Genomic DNA, 24,911 nt, shown 5'->3' on the forward strand with positions numbered 1-24,911 from the left:
GCTGTGGGAATGGAGACCATTATACCCATTAACCATATCTACTACTTTAGTTTTGCTGTGTGAACGCAGTAGAGATTCTTTCAGTTTGGTCTGGATATCACTTACCTTAGGCGACTTATTAGACAAAACAATTTCCTTGTAAACCCAATTCTTGTAATCACTTTAATGCATTAGTAGATAATTAGTACTGACTTACATAGTTTGACTTCAGAAATTAGCTTTGAGTACAATTATTTAAACTAGTGATGGAGTACAACTACTATTCCTAGGAAAGACAAATGTATATACAAAGTTTATAGAAAAATGTCTTAAAAAGTAAAACCTAAATTTTATAACTTCATAACTTGTCACGATCTTCCTCTTTTGTGCATAAAATCTACTTCTAAACAACTATCAAGCATTATGGAAAAATTGAAATGAGTTTAAAAATGATGAACCAAAACATGCAATACATCTTTATATAAAACCTCAGCTGTCATCTTGGGGAAAAAAACAAGACAAAGAAAAAAATCTGAAATTCAGTGCTGACTTTACAAGAAGTCTTATTAATTTGCTTTAGTGATACTGGATTCCGTCCAGAGTTGGCCCAGGTGAGATTCCAAGATGCTGAAGTGCAGCGATGATCGCATGCAGCTGCGCCACAGCAGCATGCGCTGGATGGAGCCTCAGGCTGTCAGGGCGCAGCCTGGAGACGCGTTGGATGCCGAGCAGAGGAAACGATGCACAGCCGGCTGAAGAACCACTGTAAGAAATAACGAACATGCCCATTATTCAGTAAGACTGGTGATGTTTGTTTAGAGTAAGATCGAACACTGTATTTATTGAAACAAGTATGAAAGAATCAAAGCCACAGCCTCCTCCTTCAGGTCCACCAGCTGGATCTCAACTCTGTTATTCTTCTCCCCCCTTGCGTAAGGGAAGTGTGATGATCTGTGGGTGGGCATGAGCAACATAACTAAGAACTTCGCCTTGGAGTTGGAGGCTCAATCATTTGGAGAGTCAGAGTATTAGCAATAGAATTGCAGTTTTTGAACGTTTTATCTGCAGGGTTTTTGTAATAATTAAACACTGAAAAATCTCCCTGCAATTGGTCATTAAAAAAACCAAACAGTGGTCTGTCTTCAGGCACACTTTTTTTTTTTTTTTAAAATCAAGAAAGGTCCCATCCTCCTATGTGGTATACACAGTATTGTTGTGTACATAACTGAACGTATTTCATCATGTTTAGAATACTGAAGTCTTTTAATTAAAAAAAAAGACATTCAGTTAGTTTCTCATGATTTAGAATTTTGCCTTAAATACATGTTTTCCAGCGCATGTGGGTGAACGAACATTCCCTTTCCAACTGTTATTTTTCTGTTAATATGATCTCCTTGAAAGTGATGGAAAAGAGAGAGTGGAAAAAACCTCAACCTCCAAACCACCAAGTTCTTTTAATCTTGACAGGGCTGTTCTGCTGCTTTACAGCTGTGGCACATGTGCCTCTACATAAATTCTTTGCTTTTCGAAGACTAGTACGTTCAATGTTATGGTATTGTAAGGCCTCTGAACCAATCTGAAGACAGAAGAGCAAGAAAGCTATGGTGAGGCCATACTTTGCAGAAGAGGAGAACCTTGGCATTTGGTGCGGATAATTCACAAACAGAACGGATTGAATGTTCTGTTCTGGATAAATTCTATTTTGCATGATCTCCCACGTCTAATTCACCTTCTCTCTCCCATGTAACAATTTTCTAAAAGTGACAGATCACCTATTCTGATCCCAGGGGTAATTCCCCACCTTGAATGATTCATCTCACTTCAGCAATCTGCAATTTGTAAGCACCTCTGCTGTTACCAAGTTTTTCATAATAGTTTTCTTCAGCTTCAGAGCTTTTAACATTCAAAGCTTTTTTACCCGTTTAGTGTAGGTGACTTCAGCTCTACTCAAGGAAACAGCTCTTTTAGGAAAGCCCATGTAGGAGTGGAGCTGCCTATTGAACAAGGAGTGGTAATTTTTCATTTTCAGGTCACACCGTAAGACTAATTTTAGGTTCTTATGAGAACTTTGGAGGAGGGGGGCCTGAACAAGTGAGTTAGAGGCTGAGCAGCAGCAGGGAAGGTACCTATTGTTTTATGGTGTGGGCACTGAACTCCAGTGAGCAGGAGGGCAGCTGGGTCCAGAAATGAGATGTGGAAACACAGTTCTCACAAGCAGCTACTGCTCTTTCCTTTACATGAGAGAAGGGTGGCAGAAAAGACCTCACTGAATATTACCTGTTTTCAGTGCCTCAAAAATAATGCTGCAACAGTCTAAAATGTCATTCCGCCACTTGGAAAAGTTTGAGACACAAACTGAATCAAAGTAACTTAGCTAACAAAGCCTTTAAATAAAATTACCTTTGTCTACAGGAATAAACTGCATCATTCTGTTACTGTGAACAAATATTACTTAATCCCTTTTATAACTCTAATAATGCAAAATTAAAAATGCTACTCATATCTAAAATGGTAAATTTTAATTTTGAAACTTTCAGGTCCTAAACTCATCTGAAGGAATGAAAACTGAAGAAGAAAATCTAACTTGGACTTTTGGAGCTGTTCAGCACAGACTGTTCTTGCAGAGATCAACAAACTGAAGAAATTCAGTGCCTAAGAAAACCAAGGGATTGGAAATTTGTTAAAGATCTCAAGGAAAAGATTTGCACATACATGGCCAGAATGCAGACATCCTTGTCCTTATCCTTAAAATTTTAATAGCTTTCATCCTTCCATGCATAAAAAGGGTTGCATGACTCCTTCATTTTCAGAACAATTAGCAAAATAAGAAATTTTCCAGATTATTTTTTCAGTGTTACCCTATCCTTAAAATGAAGGCAAGCTAATTCATGAGGTGATCTAAGTTCAGTTCCTGGTAAGTTTTTTTCTCAGCACAGGTGTTGAAAACTGAACTGATTAAAAAAACCAAAACACAAACCATAGAAAGCAACCACCAACCCCCCAAAAGACTCAATGAATGCTGTAAACCCAATTTATTTACTTTACCCTCCCAGCAGCAAGTCTAATGATCAAGCCTCATTGAAAGGTAGATGTCCAGTTCTAAAACTGCTATGAGATTACATGTAAGCACACAGGTACCAAAAACTAATTACCCCCCCCCCCCCCCCCCCAACTATTAAAGAACTCATTAGATGCCCAAAGCCGAGAAACTCACAGTCACTAACACAAGCATCAAAAAATTCTGCTGTTTGTAGAGACAATACCATCACCTGTTGGCTTTTGAGCACTTAAGTGACCATTGGTCTCTTGGTTAATCAGTATTTCTGGACACATGCTTGTATCTGTGCCTTTCAACCTGATTTTGATGTTCGGTACATTTGATACTGCATGTGTGATCAGTATGGAGGAATACAGCCTCTAGGTGCATAAGCTCAATGAATTGCAATAACTAATGGGAACTCTCTTCAACTGCATCGACAAGTCAGGCAAGTGTCTCGCTGCTTGCAAATCTGCCCTGCAGTAACAAGAATAGGTTGACACCTGATAAAAACCAAGTTCCAGTATAAGCCAGAATGACTTCGAGAATCAGACTGATGTGAAATCAGATTTCTGAGATGCATTTCCATTCTATTGTTACACAAATGCACTCTGATGGAAGGTACTTCCACAAGTGTTTTCCATGACAAATAATGTCTCTGTGCCTGTGTTCATATACTTGCTCTTACCTGTTAATTAGGCATCTGTTCCCCTTCTGTTGGGCTCCTAGTTGGAGACTAAAAAGAAATAGATGCAATTAATAAATAGTCATGTATATCAATGATAAATTAGGCCAGTGCGGAATGTCTTTCAAAGTTGTTTAATTCTCAAAACACATACCTAGGATGAGTCACTTCTTACTTGTTTTACTTCAAATGTGAATATAACATGTGTCCCTGGGAGCAGGGGAGCAAAAGACATCCACAAAAATAGGCAGGTGTTGTGTAGGAGAATGACATGAGGTGCATTTTGTACAAATCTTATTTCTAACAGCCATCTTTACTGGTGGCAATTAGGAGAGGCGGAGGGTACATGGATATTCAGTTGTCTTGGTGAACTCCTCGGTCAAGAGTCTGACTGTGAGCTTGCCTCATGAAGACCTGATTTGGTGACAAATGGGCAGGAAACTAGCTTTTTGTTATTTTCTTGATTTTAAATTTAAGCATCATGTGAAGCTACAGAATACTTAAGAAACTGGAAATAAGCCAGGCTAAAGGTGTAGCTTCACAAGTCTAATGGACACTACTGTAAACTACCAACAAGTATTTTCCAGACTAGAGGCCCTGACTGAAATGCATACCGTTGAAGTCATGAAGAAGATAAATCTTCTGTGACTTCCTCACTCCCCACACATACAAAAGCTTGTATATGCTTCAGGATCCTGAGTTATTTCAACTTTGCTAACTGGGTTGAGTAAAGAAGTCTTGTGTTCCCATCGATCCAAATGTCAAAATTAGTGTCTTTGTTCTTCTTCCTATCGACCTATCAGAGATGATGGAAATTGGTTAATGTGCTCAAAATTAAGTGCTGCTGTTTTAGTTTTCAGGGAACTCTACTTAGACACTAACTGCAAGCTGGAGTGGCATCAACTGATGAATAAGCAATCTGTTAGCAGCCTGGACTAAAAACAAAGTGCTGATGAGGGTTGAGGAATGAAGCCAGACCTTTAGGATAGCAAACGTAATCAATAACCTGCCAGTTTGTGAAAGGTGCATAGAGCTCTTCTGAGTGGTTTTCTGGATGAAGCTGAGGAAGAGATTTGGTCTTTGGCAGATGGTTGAGCAAACTTAATTAAGCCAGAGCTGCTTTATTTTCACAGGTATCTACAAATCTGGAAGAAGAAATTCTGTGGAGGATGCCTCTACTGCAGTGGATGGCCTGGCTGTTTACAGTGCCATACAGGAGCGGGTCAGTAGGTCAGTATTGAGCAGCCTGTAGCAACAGACAGTAAAATTGTCCTTCTGGGATATGAAGGCCACTTCCAGTGTAAGTACCTACTGATTTTAACAGCTAAGAAATAAATGCTTTCAGTTGAGTTCCCTGTGGAAAAAACTTTTGACCTTTCCACAGCAGGCCACCTACCTTGCCAGTCTTGCCAAGGATCCCAAGACGGGAACAGACGCAAAGACCGAATTGCTCATTTGCCCCACAGGTATATTTGTCACCAGAGCACTACCAAGAATCTTACATGTTTCCTAAGATCTATATTAATTTTAAACTATTACGTTAAGTTGCTGGCACTGAAATACTACTACTACTATAATTTTTAAAAAGTCAAGCTTCACATTTGCTTAATGCAGTACTGGTCTTCTGAAGTCCATCTGAATCATAGTTGGTCTTCTGTGGCCTTTATCTTGCTTGTTACCTGGCAGTGGCACCTACTGCTCAGCTCTTGCTGCTACGCTAGAAGTGGAGAACAGTGTCAGCCATTCCCGGTTCTGAGGAGGACTCTTACACTATACTGGCTGTATCCCGAAAGACAAAGTTCAAGGCTCTACAGATTGGCTATGAGGGGATAACTAACTACAAGCAATTCAAGCCACCTTACGTAGTTTCTGCAATCTTGCACTTAGTTTTAGATGCTGGATGACTAAATCTGTGGGATGTGGCACATAAGGTGCCATAATGTTAATTGCAATAGAAGGCAGATTTTGAAATCTCATTTTCAGAAACAGCTAAATGATATTCACATAGGTAATTCAAATGTCCAAAGGCGCAGATAGTTTGTTTTGTTTTGTTTTGTTTTTTTAAATAAAATCCTGTGCTAAAAAGTATGGACATGGAACGCATGTGAAAGCTGCATTGTCTTTTAAGACTGTAAAGGAAACTTGTCTAGCCATCCTCACATACATGTTGTCTAAGCTGCTGCCATTCATTCTGTTAGTGGACACGCACAAACCCAAGACTCTTAAGCATTGCCCATAACCTTAAGCGTAAGGTAAGGAATCAGTTACCACAGAGTAAGCTGAGCTCTAACTATTTGTGTGCTCATGTCTTGTGGGATGCCACAGCAGCAGCACGCATCCACCTTAGCATGACAGCACAGCATCTTCCTGGAGAGCAGCACACATCTGCCTCACTGGGGGCAAATTCTGGCTGTCCCGATTTGGAAATGTCGCCCAGAGGAGACCTATGGCTGAGGCTTTCAAATGCCAAGACATACCTCCTCAGTTCAACTGTTTCAATCCTGTTGTTCTTTCCATTCTTCCTTGTCTCCTCCTCTAGTATTTCACGGTTGGCAAGGTGCCTTTCCAGACAGTGTATGAGCCTCGCTTATAAATGAAGTTTCCCATAGGCAGTAGACTACTTCTAGTTCAGTACTTTGGTGGTGTCAGGAAAAATGCCAAGGAAAATCTTAAAATACCTTAAAATGTCTGTGCCACTCAGATTTCAAAATGGAGCTTTTGTCCCCAAATCATTTATGTATTTCCATTAAATTTTATTAAAGGTATTTTTTATTTGTTGTTGTTCTGTTGGCTAATGTCTTGCTTCCTTTCTTGGAAAAGATATTATCAATGTCTATGGGCAAGGCCTTATGTATATTATATAGTAATGAGATACATCATTGTGCCTGTACTTTCTGCAAGTGAACATTCTACATGCTTAGTCCTTATTTTAAGAAAAAATAAATAGGTTTTTGTAGATATTTCATTCTAAGAGTGACGGAACTTTTTCTTTGCAGTTAATTTTTTTGAGGGGTGTTACTCAGTCTGATATTAAACTGTTGCAAAATGAGACACGAATTTTGAGATGGCATCAGATGTTTTAATGGAAGACTGAACTGAGTGCCACTCTCGTTAATAACTTTCATTACAGTGGAAGCAAGATCAAACTTATCAAGAAACTAAAAATTATGTTCCATACCAATTTATAGGAGTTCTTTTCTTTTCTCATTAAAATAAAATCAAATTCCTTTTCTAAAAGGCTTCTGACATGATTGAATCCTCAATCATTACTTCAAAACCCATCTATGAAAAAGGCTGTCTGAATCCTGATTTCAAACATGGAGTCTGAAGGGGGAGGCCCAGATTTTAAAGGTGCAGATTGAGAGCCTGTATACGCATGTAAGAACTGGAATTCATTAAACAAATCTGAGACCTGCTAACATTCATGCATACTGCTTTATTAAATGGCATCTGGAATAAAGGGTCTCGAAAACAAATGCTCCCTGGCCTGCTTTCCTTAGGAACTATGAAAGAGAAAAGAATGTGATTATCATTTTTGTTCCAGGCAATTTATTTACGCCTGAGCTTAGGTATTGGTCTCCTGAGATTCTTCTTTACTCCTGCCACCAATATGCTCCCAGCTGTAGAGGGAGTTCCATATTTCAGAAGTTCTTATTTTCAAGAAATTAAAGCTTTGATAATAAAGTGCACCGTTGGACAAGACAGGGGTCTCCGTAATGATTCTTCCCGTTGTATTTCTGCAGAGTGAAGCTGCTGATGTATATGGATCGCAGGATACAAGACAGTGTAACAAAGGGAAGAAAGGTTGGGATCAGAAGGGAACACAGTAACTGTTATCCAACTTACTGGATAATTTCACAAAATTTAAAATTCTGGTGTTGATACTACATTTCTGCTGGTATTATTCAATAACCAAACTCTGGAGGGAGCAGTCAGAGACAGGACTGATGTGGCCTTAGAAGAAAACCCTACAGACAAATACTTTCCAAGAATCACTCTCACGTCATCCTGAGCTTTGCCTTGCCCATAGAAAAGACTGCAGGAACAAATGCAGTGATCCCAGGCCCCCAGGTGCCAAGCACCTCGTGAAGGCTTATGGACTGTCACATGCTCAGGATGCTGCACCCTTACCAAATGTTGAAGATATTAAAGCTGAAATATACAGTATATAGTATATATATAGAAATATAAAGTTTCTACTGCAACTCTGCTAGGGCCAGCAAGAATTTCCCTAAATTGCAGTATCTTGGAGATCCACATAAATATAACACTGTCTAACAGAATAATGAAAGCAGTACTGTGGATTATGTTTCTCTCTTGCAGTACAGAAATTACACATTTAGGCGATAATTTTAAATAGCAATACACAAATGGTACTAAGTCCAACATGAAAAAGAAACTATTCCCCTTCCAAGAATGTGTATGTACTAGAAGTTTACAGAAATCACAGGCCTAAACTCAAGAGCATCTAAAGCAATCTTTTCGTAACAACAAGAGATCGTTTGCAGGAAATGCAGGTGCTGCTGCTGCAGATGACATTCAATCACAAAGGGAAAAAGCATCTCAGATGACCAGAAGTACAGCTTTTATTAATGACTCACAATACTAAACTGCTGTGACAGTGGAAAGTTCATCAAGAATTTGCCAGTGCAAATTGATAGCTGATTTACAAATAAAATACTGAAGTCATCAAGTATATTGTTCTAAAGGAATCACCTACGCTAACTGTGATGAAGCAGTAGGAAATGGGCTGCAGAAAAGCTGAGCCACGAAGACTTGGTAAACTTTCTGCCCCATTAACTCTCAGTGAGCTCATCTTTGAGATGAAATCTTGACCCTGCTGAAGGCTGATTACACTAAGATAACTGGAATGTGGTCAGATACGGAAAATGCTCATTATAAATTCAATGCCTGATCCAAAAGTCTGCTTATGCTTTGGATCAGACCTTTGCAGTATGCTTACAGTTCTAGGCTTCAGTGAAAGGCAGAGAAAGTGCAACTTACCATTCAGATTTTCCTTTTCTAGTCTGTTTCCAATAGTGGGGTCTCTAAGGTGATATGCTTTTTCCTTTAAGTAAAAAACAAGCATAAAACCAGCACCAGAAATTAGTAACGGAAATTTACTGTAGGAATAGCGAATAACTACAAAAAGTTGGATTCTTTAGCACTCTGAAGATCAAGCTTCCCTCTCCAGGAAAATAATGTTGAAAGAATGAAAAATGTCTATGATGTGCTATAAGTAAATACTAATTTTAGCATTTATACCTAAAAACTCTTGTGGAGTTTTTTCCCATCAGAAAGTTACACAGATTCTGGCATTAGATTAAAGAAGCTTGGAGGTTTATTTTTTTTTCTTTGGACAAGCAATTTTTCTCAGAAATCCCAGTGAAGACCAGATAATTGCAGTGACAGCATGAAGTAAATTCATCTGCTCACATTGGGGTAACAGTGAAAGACTTTTCTATGGTACAAACCCAAAGAGCAATTACACACGCATTGCAGGGTATAAACCACCCCTAGAAAGCAGCTTTTTCCCTGCAGTGAAAACAGGCCAAGTAAATCCTCCTTGAAATACAGGCATCTTCTAGTTGACCAAGAAAAAAAAGACTTACCTAATCTATGCAAAGGTAGCGGCACTAAGTTGTATCAGCTTCCTCCTTGCCTGACAGAGCAATACCAGCAGCTTCCACCAGCCTGTTTGGCCACAGGCAGACTTGGAAGGGGACGCCCACCACACTCACACGGTTTTCCAACAGCTGGTGCTGTGCTGCTGGTGCCCAGCCTGGGAACTGGGCTCCTAAACTGTTCTAAGCCGTGCTGTGACATGTTGCACTGTGATGACAAAGCTCACGCTATTTCTTCATTAAATGCAAACACAGAGAGCATTTAATCTCTCCTTGTTGACAGCACCTGATAGCTCTCCCACTCCACACGGCTAGAGGAGCAGACTAGCTTTGGTTCTTCCTCTTTCTACCAAATGCAAAGAAAATATTTTTGTTAATGCACAACCTCATATAAAATGAGGGCATAACCTCTTCCTCCAGCTGTCTTCTTAGAAGTAATTAACAAACCTCCTCACCGTGCCTTACTCCTTAGGCTGTAGCTTTGATGGAGTTCTTTCAGTGACTCAATGCGTAGGCTTTTGTAAATCCTGGGTTTATGCACCTCACTTTACTCCACACGCTGAATATAAAGGAGCTGAAGAGCACAGCTAACAATTGTGAATTTCACTAAGTAGATTCAACACTTCCAGAGAGGCATCAAGCCTGGTGCAAGTCAATATATGTTAATAATGTATGCTTGATATAGTTATGTTTCTGGTAGCTGACGCTGTTCAATAGTGCATTTGGTTTGTTCAGCTACAGAAAGTTTTGTGGTTTCATAAAAGATGCATAGACCCAAGCGTCACATAGCAGTTCAAGACAGAAAGCTTAGAAGAGCAACGTATTAACTCCTGATTTTAACCAAATGCAACAGCACCTGAAGTTAGGCGAAATAAATTCAGAAAGCCTCTCAAGTAAATCAAACCACCATGGAAATGGTTATCTAGAAGATTCAGAACCATACACAGCAAGTTCCTTGGGAGCTGATGGGTATATAAATCATGACTCTTATTTTTGCCCTCATATCTAGGAGCCAAAATACAAGCGTTTGTTTTTGGAACTTCTGATCAAGATTCCTGTCAAGAAACATAAATTTCAGACTCATACCTGTTGAGTAGACTGTAGTATCTGCTTTTCATTCTGCCACTGTTTAAATCTGTCGAGTGCTTCATCCACAGAAATTGCCCCCTTTTTCACCTGTTCCTGCAAGTGGATGAGTTCTTCCTGTTCAGCAGGGATGTTGTGTTTCACAGTGCTATCAATTACTGTGTCAGTGTGGCCTCTGTGTGCTGGTACAAAATGTAGAAAGATAAAGAGAAAATATTATTAACCCATTTCATTTGTTTTGCTTTATGACGAAAACACTTTTTTCAACAAAGGCATGTAAGCAGTGATTTTATAATTGGACATCAATAAAAACACACAGTCTTCAGGGTGGCTCCCTCCCTCCCTTTTCCTCTTTCTGTAGTTTTTTTACTGGGTTTTTTGTTTGTTTGTTTATTTCAATGAGAGAAATTTAACAAATCAGTGAGGATTTTACCATTACTCTTTGGCAGCAGAGTAGCATCTTAGACATTTCATTCGTTACTATTGTCCTGATCCATGGGTTCTCCATTAGTGTCAGTCAGTACTCCTTCTACCGCTAAAGCTGTTACTGACTTTTTAAAGGAAATTGTTGCTATGTTAAGACAAATAATATCCACAGTGCCTTTTTTTCCCCTTCCTTCTCCAACTTCACACATTTCTCAAAAGCTGGGCCTGAAATCTGGTCAGAAAGCATATTGAAATTTCACTTGATTTCCCTACCCCAAATTATTAAGTACATTGCAGTGACAAGAAAACCACTAGGACTACAACGCAGTCCCTCCTCGAGGTTATGATACAGGTGCCCAGCTGAAGGGAAACGACAAGGAGGCGTGTGTGATCAGTCACAGCTTGGCCCAAGGAGGTGTAGCACCACATATCGCCAGGATACTGATACTGAAATGGCCGATCCAGAACGCATGAGCCACCATGAAGCAGGGCTCTCCCTGCCCTCTATAAGGCTCTTGCAAAGGTGCCATAAAGCACCTGTTTCACTGCACAGGGAATGCAGCCAGGGGAAAAGTTGAAACTGTCGGTATGATTTAGCTCAGTTTTTCTGTGTTGTGCACCAATATCTTCATTCTAAGTGAGGAAGGACTGTGCAAAGGGAAATATACTAAGGAAACTAATGAGGAGCTGCTGTGGCTTCTCCCGTTCCTTCCTTTTGATCATACGAGCACATGCTAGGCATGAATCTCGGCGAACTGTTTCTGTTTTGATGGTGTACTGACCCTAATGCTTCCACCTGAGAGAATTATTTGGAAATCAGACTAGTTTAGATAAAACTGCATTTTTCATATCAGCAAAACAGGTATGCATGTGTGTATTTCTCAGACCCGTAAAAACTCTGTTTTATCACAGAATGGTTTGGGTTGGAAGGGACCTTTAAAGGTCATCTAGTTCAAGCCCCTGCAGTAAGCAGGAACATCTTCAACTAGATCAGGTTGCTTAGAGCCTTGTCCAACCTGACCTTGAATGTTTCCAGGGATGGGGCATCTACAACCTCTCTGGGCAACCAGTTCCAGTGTTTCAGCACCCTCTTTGTAAAAAATTTCTTCCTTATATGTAGTCCAAATCTACCTTATTTCAGTTTAAAGCCATTACTCCTTATCCTATTGCAACAGGCCCTACTAAAATGTTTGTCCCCATCTTTCTTATAGGCTGTAATAAGGTCTCCTCGGAGCCTTCTCTTCTGCAGGCTGAACAACCCTGATTCTCTCAGCCTGTCTTCACAGGAGAGGTGCTCCAGCCCTCTGACCATTTCTCTGTCCCTCCTCTGGACCTGCTCCAACAGGTCCATGTCCTTGTTCTGTTGGGGGCCCCAGAGCTGGACACAGCACTACAGGTGGGGTCTCACCAGAGCAGAGGGGCAGAATCACCTCTCTCAACCTGCTGGCCATGCTTCTTTTGACACAGCCTAGGATACGGTTGGCTTTCTGGGCTGCAGGCGCACATTGCTGGTTCCTGTCCAGCTTTTCAACCATCAGTACCCTCACCAGTCCTTCTCCACAGGGCTGCTCTCAATCCCTTCATCCCCCAGCCTGTATTGATACCAGGGGTTGCCCTGACCCAGGTGCAGGATCTTGCACTTGGCCTTGTTGAACCTCATGAGGTTCACATGGGCCCACTTCCTGAGCTTGTCCACATCCCTCTGGATGGTATCCTGTCCCTCAGGCATGTCAACCACACCACTCAGCTTGGTGTTGTCTGCAAACCTGCTGACAGTGCACTCAATCCCACTGTGTCATTGACGATGACATACTGGTCCCAGTATGGACCCCTGAGAGACACCACTTGTCACCGACCTCCATCTGGACACTGAGCCACTGACCACTACTCTCTGGATGCAACCACCCAACCAATTCCTCATTCATTGAACAGTCCATTCATCAAATCAATATCTCTCCAATTTAGAGAGAAGTATGGATAAGGAGATTGAATGCACCCTCAGTAAGTTTGCAGATGACACCAAGTTGCAGGGCAGGAGTGTTAATCTGCTTGAGGACAGGATCAGAGCAATCTGGGCAGGTTGGATTGACGGGCCGAGGCCAATTGTATGGGGCTCCACAAGGAGAAGTGCCAGGTCCTGCACTTGGGTCACAACCACGCCACACAACGCTACAGGCTTGGGGAAGGGTGGCTGGAAAGCTGCCCAGCAGAGAAGGAGCTGGGGGGACTGGTAGGCTGAACATGAGCCAGCAGTGTGCCCAGGTGGCCAAGGTGGCCAATAGCATCCTGGCTTGTAACTGAGATACTGCGGCCATGGCCAGCAGGACTAGGGAAGTGATTGCCCCCCTGTGCTCAGCACTGGTGAGGCTGCACCTTGAATCCCGTGTTCAGTTTTGGGCCCCTCACTGCAAGAGGGACACTGAGGTGCTGCAGCGTGTCCAGAGAAGGGCGATGCAGCTGGTGAAGGTTCTGGAGCACAGGTCTTATGAGGAGCAGCTGAGGGAACTGGGGTGGTTTAACCTGGAGAAAAGGAGGCTCAGGGGGACCTTCCTGCTCTGTACAACTACTTGAAAGGAGGTTGTAGCAAGGTGGAAATGGCCTCAAGTTGTGCCAGGGGAGGTTTAGATTGGATGTTAAAAATATCCTTAACTGAACGGGTTGTCAAGCATTGGAACAGGCTGCCCAGGGAAGTGGTTGAGTCACCATCCTTGGAGTTATTTAAAAAATGCATAGATGTGGCACTTAGGGATGTGGTTTAGTGGTGGACTAGGCTGTGCTAGGTTAATGGCTGGACTTCATGATCTTGAGGGTTTTTTCCAACCTAAACAATTCTGTGATTCTATGATTCTATGTTGTGGGGGACCATGTCGAAGGCCTTACAGAAGTCCAGATAGACAATACTGGTAGCTATTCCCTTGTTCACTGATGTAGTTGCTCCATCACAAAAGGCCACTAGGTTGGTTACAAGAGGTATGCTACCAATATTCTAACATAGTAAGAGCTAGAAGGTCCTGTATTCTTTTCCTAAGTGGTTTAGCATTCATAAGAAATATTACCAGTTGCACTGGAGACTGCAGTTCCCTGCTGCAGCAACAGATGCTTATATGCTGTCCTGACCTGCTGCTTGTTAAAAGAAGGAGGAAAAAATCTTCACTCAGTGTTCGTTCATTTTGTACGTAACATTGTCAATTATTTTAGAGTACCATTAATGGAATTTATGGTAGCAACATTTGGATGTGCTACAACTCAAGTAACAACTGAACTGTCACAAGAAATTCATTTTTACATGGATCTTGGGGTAAGCAAGTTGCTCCCCATGCTGCTGCCTTTCCATGGCTGGAATTAGTGCACAGCTGAGCCCTCCTGCCCTTCCTTTTCTTGGTCTTAATCACAATGGAGAATGGAAACAGTACAGCATAAAGTAACCTGACTCTACAAATCTTTTCCACAAGACTGTAAGTTTTATTTTTCTTTCCTTAATCTGATCTCCTAATGCTGCAATACCATTAAGGATATAAATGGTATGTGGGAAAATAGATACTAAATCAGTCACAATCAAGTCACAGCAAATCTCTTACTAGTTTTACTGAAAAGCATCAAAGCAGATAAAGAGCTAAATTAAATTCCTTACCGGGCTTCCTGCAGTATGTCCTGTTGTTGTCACCGGGCACTCGGGTGGCCTTTTGCTGGAACACTACAACAAAATTAATAATAAAAGGAAGTTGGTGAAAAATTGCAATAAAGAACATCACACTTCCTGAATGAAGGAAGTAGGCTCAGAAAGCAGGCTGGAATAAATTTCTTGTTCTAGCCTAGGAGTACTTCTCAACCCACTTGTCAGTCTAATGTTAATTACTTGAAAAACTGTTCTGCTGCACAGAATGGCAGAATTACTGATATTACAGATACCATGACAGGAAGCTTTGAAGAAAATAAAACAGACTTATCACATTAATGGAGTACTTGTTTCAAAAAAACAGCTAGATTTTGGAGTTTTCTTCACATGGTGCAGACACTGTAGCCTGTTTCTTCTTTTGTGGGGAAAGCTAAGGCAGAAAAAACAATAGTACTTGGTGAGAATGATGACACTACTTAAGAAAGAGTTTGCGCACATTTTTGTCTATTTAAGCACCAGGAACAGCAAAGCATGATCACTTGTTCCACTAGCGTAGCCCATCATCTCCATTCCTGTGAGGTGGCTGGAGTACAGCCAGCCTGGGCATGCCCTGAAAAGCTGCAGTCAAACTTTTGCTGGCAGCGTATGTAAAACCCAGAAGGTGGGAACTGCTTGGCTTCCGACTTAGCTACTGCCATATAGGCTTTCCCTCTGAAATCTCAGTTCTGTTTTTAGCTAAAAAACCTGATAACTAGAATAATTCCTTCCACTAAGTAATCTTCCTGACATCACTGCAATGCAGCAAAGGTGCCAGTTCAATGGAGCAAAGACTCGCGCAGGGGCCAAGGCCCAGAACAACGGAGCTCTGCTCAAGTGGCAGAGCAGACACGCTCCGCAGGGTACCCAGAGTCCTGGCTTCTTGCTCCTGCTGACCTGGGAAACTGAGCGGACCTTGGCCTGCTCAGCCTGCCTTGTATGATGTATCCACTTCTCTCAGGGGAACTTGTAAAATGGATGCTAAAGTCCGCTGTGAGATCTAAACTCTGTGCGCGCTACATGCAGAGGTGAGGAAGGAGCAATTCCTGAAGGTGTATTTTCTACACTGCAGAATAAAAGTCTCCAGCTAACTCCTGAGCAGGCTTGTATGGAAGGTGATGATGAATGAAAACAGCTGGGGACTTGGTGTTCCTTAAAATGTTCTCAGGCTAAATGGAGAGACTAGAAGAACTATACAGGCAGCAGAGTCTGTGGATGTTATGTCCCTAGCTCCAGCCTAACATCGTTAAAGTTTAACTTTTGTAATAACTTTTCTCTGTAATTCTCGAAGAATCCTGCTAAATATGGTTGCAGTGTTTCCTTCTATACTTGAAATAGTATTCTCTTTTTAAAGAAGAAATTAAAGTAAACCAGAACACAGAAGTAATGCAGGCAGCTCTAATTTTACTGCATGAGGAGGAGAAGGGATATACTCAACAATGTCCCTGATTGGAAAGCACTTTAATTGATGTGCTTTGAAATTTCTGCTGAGTTTTGCAATGTTGGCGTAATCAGAAATGGAATTACTCTTACAGTTCAACGTAAAATTGTCAAAACCACTTTACATGCCGCATCTTGCTGAAATGATTTTAGTTGGCAGCAAGTATTCAGTATTCAGCAAGACCTCAGTGGGTGAGGTCAATGAAAACAAATTTCTGTTTCTGGAATGCCTGGAAAGACATATGCATACACCACTGCACGACTGCCACAGGTTTAGGGAAGTCTCTAGCAATTTACCCTTTAATTCCCACATTCTAATTACAAACTGCTTGAATACCGTAGTGGAATTAAAGAAACAGTTAATCTTGCACAGGGATACGCTCCCTTATTTCTTATGGAAGATAAAGTTAATAGTCCTTCAGTAAACCAATAGCAATTAATAGCAGCTTTTTAAAGTGTCAGAATGCCACAGACCTTCAGCTGAGGAAGAAATAAAAAAAGTATTTTTTTTTTCAGAGCCTCTCTGCCATAGATAATCTGATTAAAAAGTTGCAGTACTTCTACTACACTTTTTTGCTTTATGTGTGCCCTCCAGTAATATCTGCATAATTAGAAGGCAAGTCCTTTTGAATTTTTAATCACATTGTGACTGGCTAAAATACCCATAGATGCTTGCAGGTCAAAATCTACAGATTAAATGTCCCGACCCAATACATGCTATATAATTTTTGTCTACAATGTATCTCCTCTCAGTTTCTCAGAATTAAAGGAGGCTGAGAGAACTAATAAGTAATTCCATTTTATTTCCTCTCCTCTCCTCTCTTCAGTTGCTACAGGACACAGATGAAGTTCTTTGCATGCCCTAAATAAATTTTTATGTCTTAGGTATAAGATCACTTTTAAGGAATGTAATGTGACCTCTGTATTTCTCCAGTAAAGGAAACTCGGAGAGTAAGACACTACTGCAATATTTTCTAATAGGACATCAAACCAGAAAACAACATTTTAAAAGTGTGACAAAACACAAATTTTGTGGCAAATATGTAGAACTCTGGGAAAATCCTTAAGAGAAGGCATGGAAAGTGAGTGGGATCCAAGGAACTCTAAATTGCCTTTTTTATCTCAATCAGAGTAGCTACAGAGGTTGTTTCAGGCTGTCTGCACATGCAGATAAATAATGTTATGAGGCTTGAAACGGGGTTAATATTGTCATGGTTATCACCACAAACAGAAGGGCTAGAAACATTTTAAATCTAAGTCTCTTGTGTATAGTTTTGTACCAAGAAGAGCATTTTAGTCACACACTGTGCAAGAAACTGTGATGAGTATAAAGGGTCTAGAAAGACAGAATGAAATTTTTTACAGTAAAGGCAGGTTGACAAAAAGAACAGGAATTTGATTTTCAAAATTAATTGAGGTTCTAACACAAAGCTGTAATAGTAAGGAATCATAGATGCGCTATGACATTTCAAAAATTGCTTAGTGTTACGCCAGTAAGAAGTGAGATAATTAGAAACACAGGCAATTGAAATGCGGAAACAGTTACAATATAGGAGAGGACAACTAATATCAGGTAAGAGGCAATGATCAACCAAGATATGGTTTCTAGTCTACATTTTACGTCACCCATCTAAACTACGAGCAACGTTGCCTGATTTGTTGTATTAGCAGCGTTACCTCTGAAAATCAACAACAGTTTGCCACTATTCACTAGCAATTAAAATAAAACCAGACCAAAGAACTTATCCTCTGGAAGAGAATGTGAGTTAATTGTACCTAATACTTACCTACTTACTCAACTTTTCCAGCAGAACAAACGCAAAAGAGAAAAGACACAGTGGAAACCCCCCCAATCAATAAATATCACCAATTTGAATTCAGTTTGCCTGGGGCAATTCAAGATGCATTTATCCATCAGCTTCATTGAGCTGATGTTCCAAACAAAATTACTATCGCCATGACTGTTTAATTTAGGAAACATTCAAAATGAAAATCCAGGGGAACAAAATCTTTATAGGAACACAAGGCTAAGTGATAATGCAAATTAATTAATACACTAGGGTTGCACTTATTAACACATCTCAGCTCAGTTGCAAATTACAGTGAGTTTGTAAGCTTCTTCCTTCTTAGTAGGTTTTTTGCTTCATTCTTTTTAGAATTGTTACACAATTAACTCATGATTAATAGAAGAATGCAGAAGGAGGGGTGAATTGCTACTTGGGATATGTTGCAGGGAGAGACTCCTATCTTTGCCCACTCTATTTTCCCCCTGTTATTTAAACATTTTAACACTTAAACTGTGTGCACATTGATTTAGATTGTAAATTAGATGTAGCACAGCAAGGGATGATAAATACACAGAGAATACAAAGGAAGGAATATAATACACATTATTCAGGAGATGAGAACTCTGCAGATGTTCGTTCACATTATCTTAGATCTCATTTCCCTTTTGTCTTGTGTTGTTTGCCGACACACTGACCATCACTCAGCATGAGGACTAGGCAGATGTTACCAATGCAATGCTAACCAACATTTTCTGAGAGATGATAAAGGACTGCCCCTAAAATTTAAGCAAACTAGTTCACATACTTAAAATTAAACCAAAAAAGTCTAGTGATTCTTAACATGAACTCAACCATGGAAACGGGATACTGCTAACAGTATGGACTTCTTTATTTTTCTGAGACAGCTGAGCACAGAACAAAAGTGTATCAGCATGCCTCGTGACCCTGGTCTCATTAGGTCCAAGCACTGGGGAGAAGGGATGGCTGGGCTGTGTTACGCTGTGCAAGGTGACAAAGGCTGAAGTCCCAGAAGCTGTCCTGTCACGGTAGCACAGGCATCTGAAGGCACTTACACTGGTACGAGGCAAGGGGAAAATGACTGGCCAGTTTTTAACTGCACTGGTGTCAGAAAAGCAGTGACCACATCTAAACCGGTACGTAAGTTCTGATCTGTTCTAGATGTGCTGTCTGACACTCAAGACATTTATGAGAACCAGCAACAGTTGTTTCAGCAGAATAAAAACTAGATGATGTCAAATGCACTTGTGGTAACACCAAACTGCCATGCTGCTCCGTTATTTGCAGTGGCCCAATGCAGCCTGCTCGAGTTTTTGAACCACAGCATCACGGCCACCCGTCACAACTTACACAGGCTTTTGTCAGCCTCTGCCTTCCACAGCCACATAATTAGTCAGTTGAGATTGACAAACCCCATTTTCTCAGACCAAAAGGAAAATGACTTTAAAACCAGTGTAATGACAATGTGAAAACATTAGTCCAAAAATAAACTTATGCTCACCAGCAATTCCCCTCCCAATTTGCAGTGAGATTCTCAGTCTGTCAAGTATGAGCTCTGATCTGTTACAACTCCAGCAACCTTGGTCAGGGAGGGACCTCAAGAGACTACACAGAGACAACTCCCCTACACTGAGGCAAGATAATAAAAGTAATACCAGAACCCTTCTTATGGAAGGGGTAAAAATTGAGGGAGAAGAATAGGTACTGGTGGTTAGTTTAAGAAGCTGTTCAGAAGGCGGTGTCAATGCTTGCTGTGCCACACACAATGCAGAGAACTATCCCACTGTTGCTCTTATCAGAAATTTGACTTAGTGGATCATAGAAGTTGGAAGGACTCTAGCGATATACTCAAGAATATTTGCCCCAGCCTGTAAAACCCGAATATACTTCTGCAGTCCTGTTTCTTCTGTAGAGAAAAGGAAAAAAGGGGAAGACTCTGTATCTGGTTTTACCAGAAATATGCTATTTAGAACAGTTTGCTTTTAAGCCAAGACAAATATTTTCTCTCTGTGCCCCTTATTCAGTACATGTTTCAATCCACCGAAGTCAAGATAGCAAAAAATCTGATGGAATGAACACAGTGGATAACGCTGGTTTACCACTTCCCAGCCGGGTCTGTAAAAACAGTTTAAGTGCTCTAAGACAGCTGAGCAGTGGTTCCTAGTATTTTATTCATGGAAAAACACCCTTAACTTGGGGATACATAATGAAATTCATCTGCACTGCAGTACTTTATACTCACCGTAGGAAAGTACTAAAAAATCCCTCTGTGGGACATAAATGTTTTGCACTTTGCATGAGACTACACTTTGGAAACCCCTGCTTTACAGCAGTTAAACAACGTGCATAATAAGAATTACTAACTCAAGATGCAATCACTACGGTTCCCAGTAATCAGCCTGCTAAGTTTCCAAGACACTAACAGATCTGTTCTGGGTTTTGTTTTTTCAATTCATTTATGTTGTCTATTCTGTATATGAGATATTCTGCCTACCTACAAATATTCACTGGCTGCTGCTACTTCTGCATACCTTCTGATTCTGAGGAGCGATGAGAAAGCTATTTTCTTGTGGGATAGTAACTGGGAAACATATTTTTCCACTTCTAACTTTTAACCCTAGTGTGAAGTCCCCCAGACAGCTATCTTTAAATAGTAAAACATTTCCAGTGCACAGAGGGGAAACGCATTCCTTCATGGATTTGTGAGAGGCTTGCAAAGGAATAGTGCATATGAAATTTCATTTATGCTGTTGTAGGTAGGACAGGTGTCCTTGCTGCAGAGAGCCTCTCTCATACTGGTGGTCCCTGATAAAGAGGTAAACGATCAAACCAGGACAGTAACGTAATCCTTAAGCCCTGAGGTAGTCCTGGGAGGTCAGGAATGGGAGGGAGGCATTATAGAAACTCATCCACCTGTCCTAAGATCCACCAGGGACTTTGGTTTCCAGCTCAATCAAATCTGGTCTCAACGGGGAAAATTAAAAGTGCACTGTAAACTGAAAGTGCAACACCTTCATACATTTATTTAACAGTTGTTTTGGCAGCACATGATTGAGAAAACACTGAAATAACCTAAAAAGGAATACTAAGCACTTGAGGAATGGAAAGGGAGCACACTAAGAGTCACACAATCTGGACAACAAGCTATATGGCACCAATTTGCAGCTCCATTGGTTGATAAGCCTTTCACACAGAAGGCAGAATTCTTGCAGTGGTCTGAATGTGCTCTCTGTTTGTTAAAGATGCAGTATGTTTAGCAGTGTTCAATACAGTAGTTTGCATGTTCATTAAAATTTGAAAATAGAATAAATGAAACCGAGTAAAAGCAATTAGAACGTTCCTGTTTTAAATATTTCAACTCACTCATGTTTCCCAGAATTCGTCGCAAATTCAGGTCAGCTGGTCAAACCATATATTGTGGTAGTTCAGTTATGACAGCTTGCATCATGAGTGCCTACTGCCTAGGTTTTAAAGTGCAGATCCTGCTCTGAAAGAGACTCGAAAAAACGAACTTGTAAAGTTCCACGTTTGTTTTCTATAGATCAACAGTTCTGCTATCTTATTCTGCAGAGCACCAAGTGGGTAACCTACAGGGAGCAGGCTTTCTGCCTAGTATATACTTGAGCTTCCATCTATTTGAAAGCTACTCATTAGGAAGAGGGCTATTTGCTCACATTCTTTTATGCTGTTCTCATGGAAACCCCACCACTTTCGCTTAAAGGAGAAAATACTCTTTTGTAACTTCATGGACTTCAGTGTGTGGTGAAAACCCTCGTGTGAATTCAGCCACTTAATTTTGTCCTGATGGATTCAAAAAACAAATTAAAAAGGAGGCACCAAGCATGCAATCCAAAAAGCAAAAGCCATTTCTGCTATGCAATGCTTATGCTTTTTTTTGCCAATAAATAAGCCCATCATCTCTGTGGGTGCATAAAGGGCAAGAAAAATTCTCTTCTTGCATCTCTGCATGGTACTATCACAACAGCCCCTGTGATCCTTGGGGCATGAAACATGTTCTTTCCATGAACTCCCCAAGTACATGGGGATCAGTCGTGGGTGACTGTGTAGCCTTAACACAGCCCTCCTCTGTGCATTCTGCTCCATTCTCTAAACCCATTTTTCCCATAGGACCTGCACCTTACTCAACACAGAAGGGATTCTGAAGATCAACCAGAACTGTGCAGTGAAGACAACCTGCTTCTTACAGGAATATTTAATTTGTTTTAAAAGTTAAAAGGTATTTACTGAATGAAAGGAGAACAAAGAGGAGGGAAGGATGCCTCTGTTAAGTAACTAAAAGCTGCTCTGCAGAACAGGGCTTCTCTCTCCAATACAGCCCCAGCGTAACCCCAGATGAGTCATTTCAGTCAGCAATCAGGCTGGTGAATCCAGGACATGAGGATGCTGACGAGACACACTCATGATTTACTTTGAAGTTTGGAGCACTCATAGTGGCCATGAAATCAATGGAATCTCTGCTTTCAATAGGTACAACCTTATCCAATACTGTTAGTCTTAGGAATTGCATCTTAGTTACTTCATACTGGAGATCCAAAAAATCAATCCAGAAAAATCCAAGGGTTTATCACAGGAGGGCCTGAAACAACACACTGGGACCTAGGGCAGGCACGAATTTTATTTTAAACAAAAATAGGAATGAAAAAAAAATGAAGAATTTTGCATCTTACGCTCCCCACTTTAAACAACAGATGAAACAAAGTATCTGTGATAAATAGCAGCATGTGGCTGTATACTTAAGGACTTACGTGTTTACATGTATATACACATTTAAGAATTGTAATGTTTGTGGCATGGAGAAAGAAATAAGACAGCAAAATTACCTCAATTCTAACTTTTTGTTTATTCGGCTTTGCAACTTCTGCAATGCTCTTTTTAACATAATGTATGATAACAAAACCTGAAACTATCATTAATTTGAGAGATGAAAAATTTGTATATGCACTAGCCAGAGTAATTTTATTCTGCAGTGATTCGATTCTTTTATAAAGCAATGGATGAAAACACATGCAGATTTTAATGATGGACTGGAGTGAAATTTTCTGGTTCTTACAGCGAAATAATCTTTTTTTCTGATTATAAGCAGTTTTAATATAATAAACTGGAAACTGGGATACTGCTGGGCTGGACAGAGTTTTTTAAACCACTGCGGAGGAGGAGAAAAATTGGCAACACAAGCCGCAAGAAAAATCTTTCAGCTGAAGATATATCACTTCTGTCTAACATTTCACTATCTCTCTCAGGAATCCCTGCACAAAACAGGAGAGTGAGAAACTCCAGATCTGGAACCAGTAGGATGGCCAGGCAAAACAGAAGCCTGAGGGGTCAACTGAAGCTTTCTTGAAGCACTTCCACTTTTCTCATGTATGGTGTAAGTAAATGAACTTGACCCAGAGGCTGATTTCACAGAACAACAGGAAACTAATTTGTCTACCACTACCTGCTTACAAAAGCAAAGCTAAAAACCTTGGGGGTGTGTGTGTATGTATCTATCTATCTATATATATATATCTGGCATAAAAGAACTATGGTCCCATCAGAGCAGTTCCTCTATAGTCTCTTCTTTAGTGAACAGTTAGGGTAGACAAAGCAGAAACACTCTAGTGCAATAAAAGACAGTAAAAGCAATCTCCCAAATAATTTATCTTCACAGTATGGGTTTTCAAGTCACTGGCCTGTCTATTATTATGGAGGAGGAAGATAAGAGACGCTGCTCTAGCAATCTTAGTAAAAGCGACCATTCCAGGACTTTTGTAGTTGTAACAGGCCCCCTGTATACATCCATTCTTGGATTACACTGTAACTACTGTTACGATTTATCCTTATACCTCCTGAACCTACTGAAGAAAGAGCAACTGAATGATGAATGCATTAGCCTACACATTCTGGCCCTCACCTGGAGTTATACAGCCTGGAGGCAGAGAGCTAGCTAGAAGAATAAAATAAATCACTGACTGAAATAGGCATAGAAAAGGAGGTGCTCCTCTGTGTTTGGCAGAATGATTTGGTTAATATTAATCCTCTTTTAGTGCAGAGCATGCGCTGGATGGAGTAAGCAATCTACTGGTGTCCTTTCTCAGCCTGGTTTTCTACCATTTATTCTTATGCATATTCTTATTACATGGCAGGTTTTTGTAGAAGAGGCTGGAAATGCAGGCAGTATGGATTTGGGGGCTTACACAGAGATCTCTGCAGTAGGTTCACAGAAATTACTTTTGTTATTTTGAAATTTGGCTTGAGTCTGAACTGGACCACATGATAAAAAAATCTCTTTCAGCTTTACCTCTCCATGAATAAGCTCAAAAAGGTCCCCCCATTTTCACAGAACTGGTAAAAGGACACAATCCTTTCTCAGGTGGCCATTTCTAGCCATACATTGCAGAAAGGATATTTGAAAGAAGAGCTCTCACACTCCCATTTCCCCCTACCGCTCTCATCAGGGGGAAAAAAAATCCCCCCAAAAAACCTACTACAATCTTTCTCAGAATTAAGCAAAAAAGTTTTGATAAACTGATAGGAACTGATAGGCTATTCAAATAGCACATTCTGTATCTCACCATTAAGAACAGACACACTCATAGCTAGCCCAGCGATTCTTAAATTTTCCATCACAATTTTTGTAAAATTAAAGCAAAAAAGTGATGCTATCTGAGATGCAAATTGAAAATTAACATTAGTTAGAGATGTTCTCAGCTCATTTGAAAGGTGAGAATAGGTTGACTGAATCAACCGATATCTTGGTTTGAAAGTAACTGAACAAGGATCTTAGCCTTTTAAAATTACTATTCCTCAAATAGAATAGACACATCTGTATTCTACCAGCAAATATTTACAAAGCAGCAGCACTAACCTTGTACTATATAGGGAGTGTTCTCATCCCTGACTGGTGAACACATGGGACGAGGGGCAGGGGCTGGTGGCCTGTTCATGATAAATGACCTGCGTTCTTTCCTTTTCTCCTCCTCCTCTTCAGCCAGTACGAAATCATACGGAGATTCATCCAGTTTCACCAAAGTGTACGGGTCTTCCTCCTCGCCATCTCCCTCGCATGTATCTTTGTCTTCTCTGTAGCGTGCTGTTATGAGTCCACCACCACATTCTCTTTCACTTCTGTTCTCCACAAAATTCCTCTCTGAAAAAGCAAGGAATTGTGTTCCAT

At 40.6% G+C, this 24,911-nt stretch overlaps 1 protein-coding gene and 1 long non-coding RNA gene across 2 annotated transcripts in view; one reads left to right on the top strand and one right to left on the bottom strand.

Annotated features, from left to right (window-relative positions):
- Positions 1 to 154: 154 nt before the first annotated feature.
- Positions 155 to 8,692, top strand: LOC121090288. The gene is made up of 5 exons (XR_005828514.1): positions 155 to 744; positions 2,517 to 3,637; positions 4,555 to 5,001; positions 5,089 to 5,167; positions 7,445 to 8,692. It is a non-coding gene; the product is annotated as an uncharacterized LOC121090288 (long non-coding RNA).
- BANK1 (B cell scaffold protein with ankyrin repeats 1) overlaps positions 3,633 to 24,911 on the bottom strand; it is a 163,571-nt gene continuing 142,292 nt past the window's right edge. Inside the window, exons 11-15 of the mRNA XM_040598660.1 lie at positions 24,603 to 24,884; positions 14,469 to 14,531; positions 10,412 to 10,593; positions 8,706 to 8,769; positions 3,633 to 3,752 (exon numbers count right to left, since the gene is read on the bottom strand). Of these exons, the coding sequence (XP_040454594.1) occupies positions 3,742 to 3,752; positions 8,706 to 8,769; positions 10,412 to 10,593; positions 14,469 to 14,531; positions 24,603 to 24,884 (602 nt within the window). The 3' untranslated portion in view covers positions 3,633 to 3,741. The remainder of the gene's footprint in view (positions 3,753 to 8,705; positions 8,770 to 10,411; positions 10,594 to 14,468; positions 14,532 to 24,602; positions 24,885 to 24,911) is intronic.

Source organism: Falco naumanni, chromosome 1 (genome assembly GCF_017639655.2).
Source record: "Falco naumanni isolate bFalNau1 chromosome 1, bFalNau1.pat, whole genome shotgun sequence".
Classification (NCBI taxonomy): Eukaryota; Metazoa; Chordata; class Aves; order Falconiformes; family Falconidae; genus Falco; species Falco naumanni.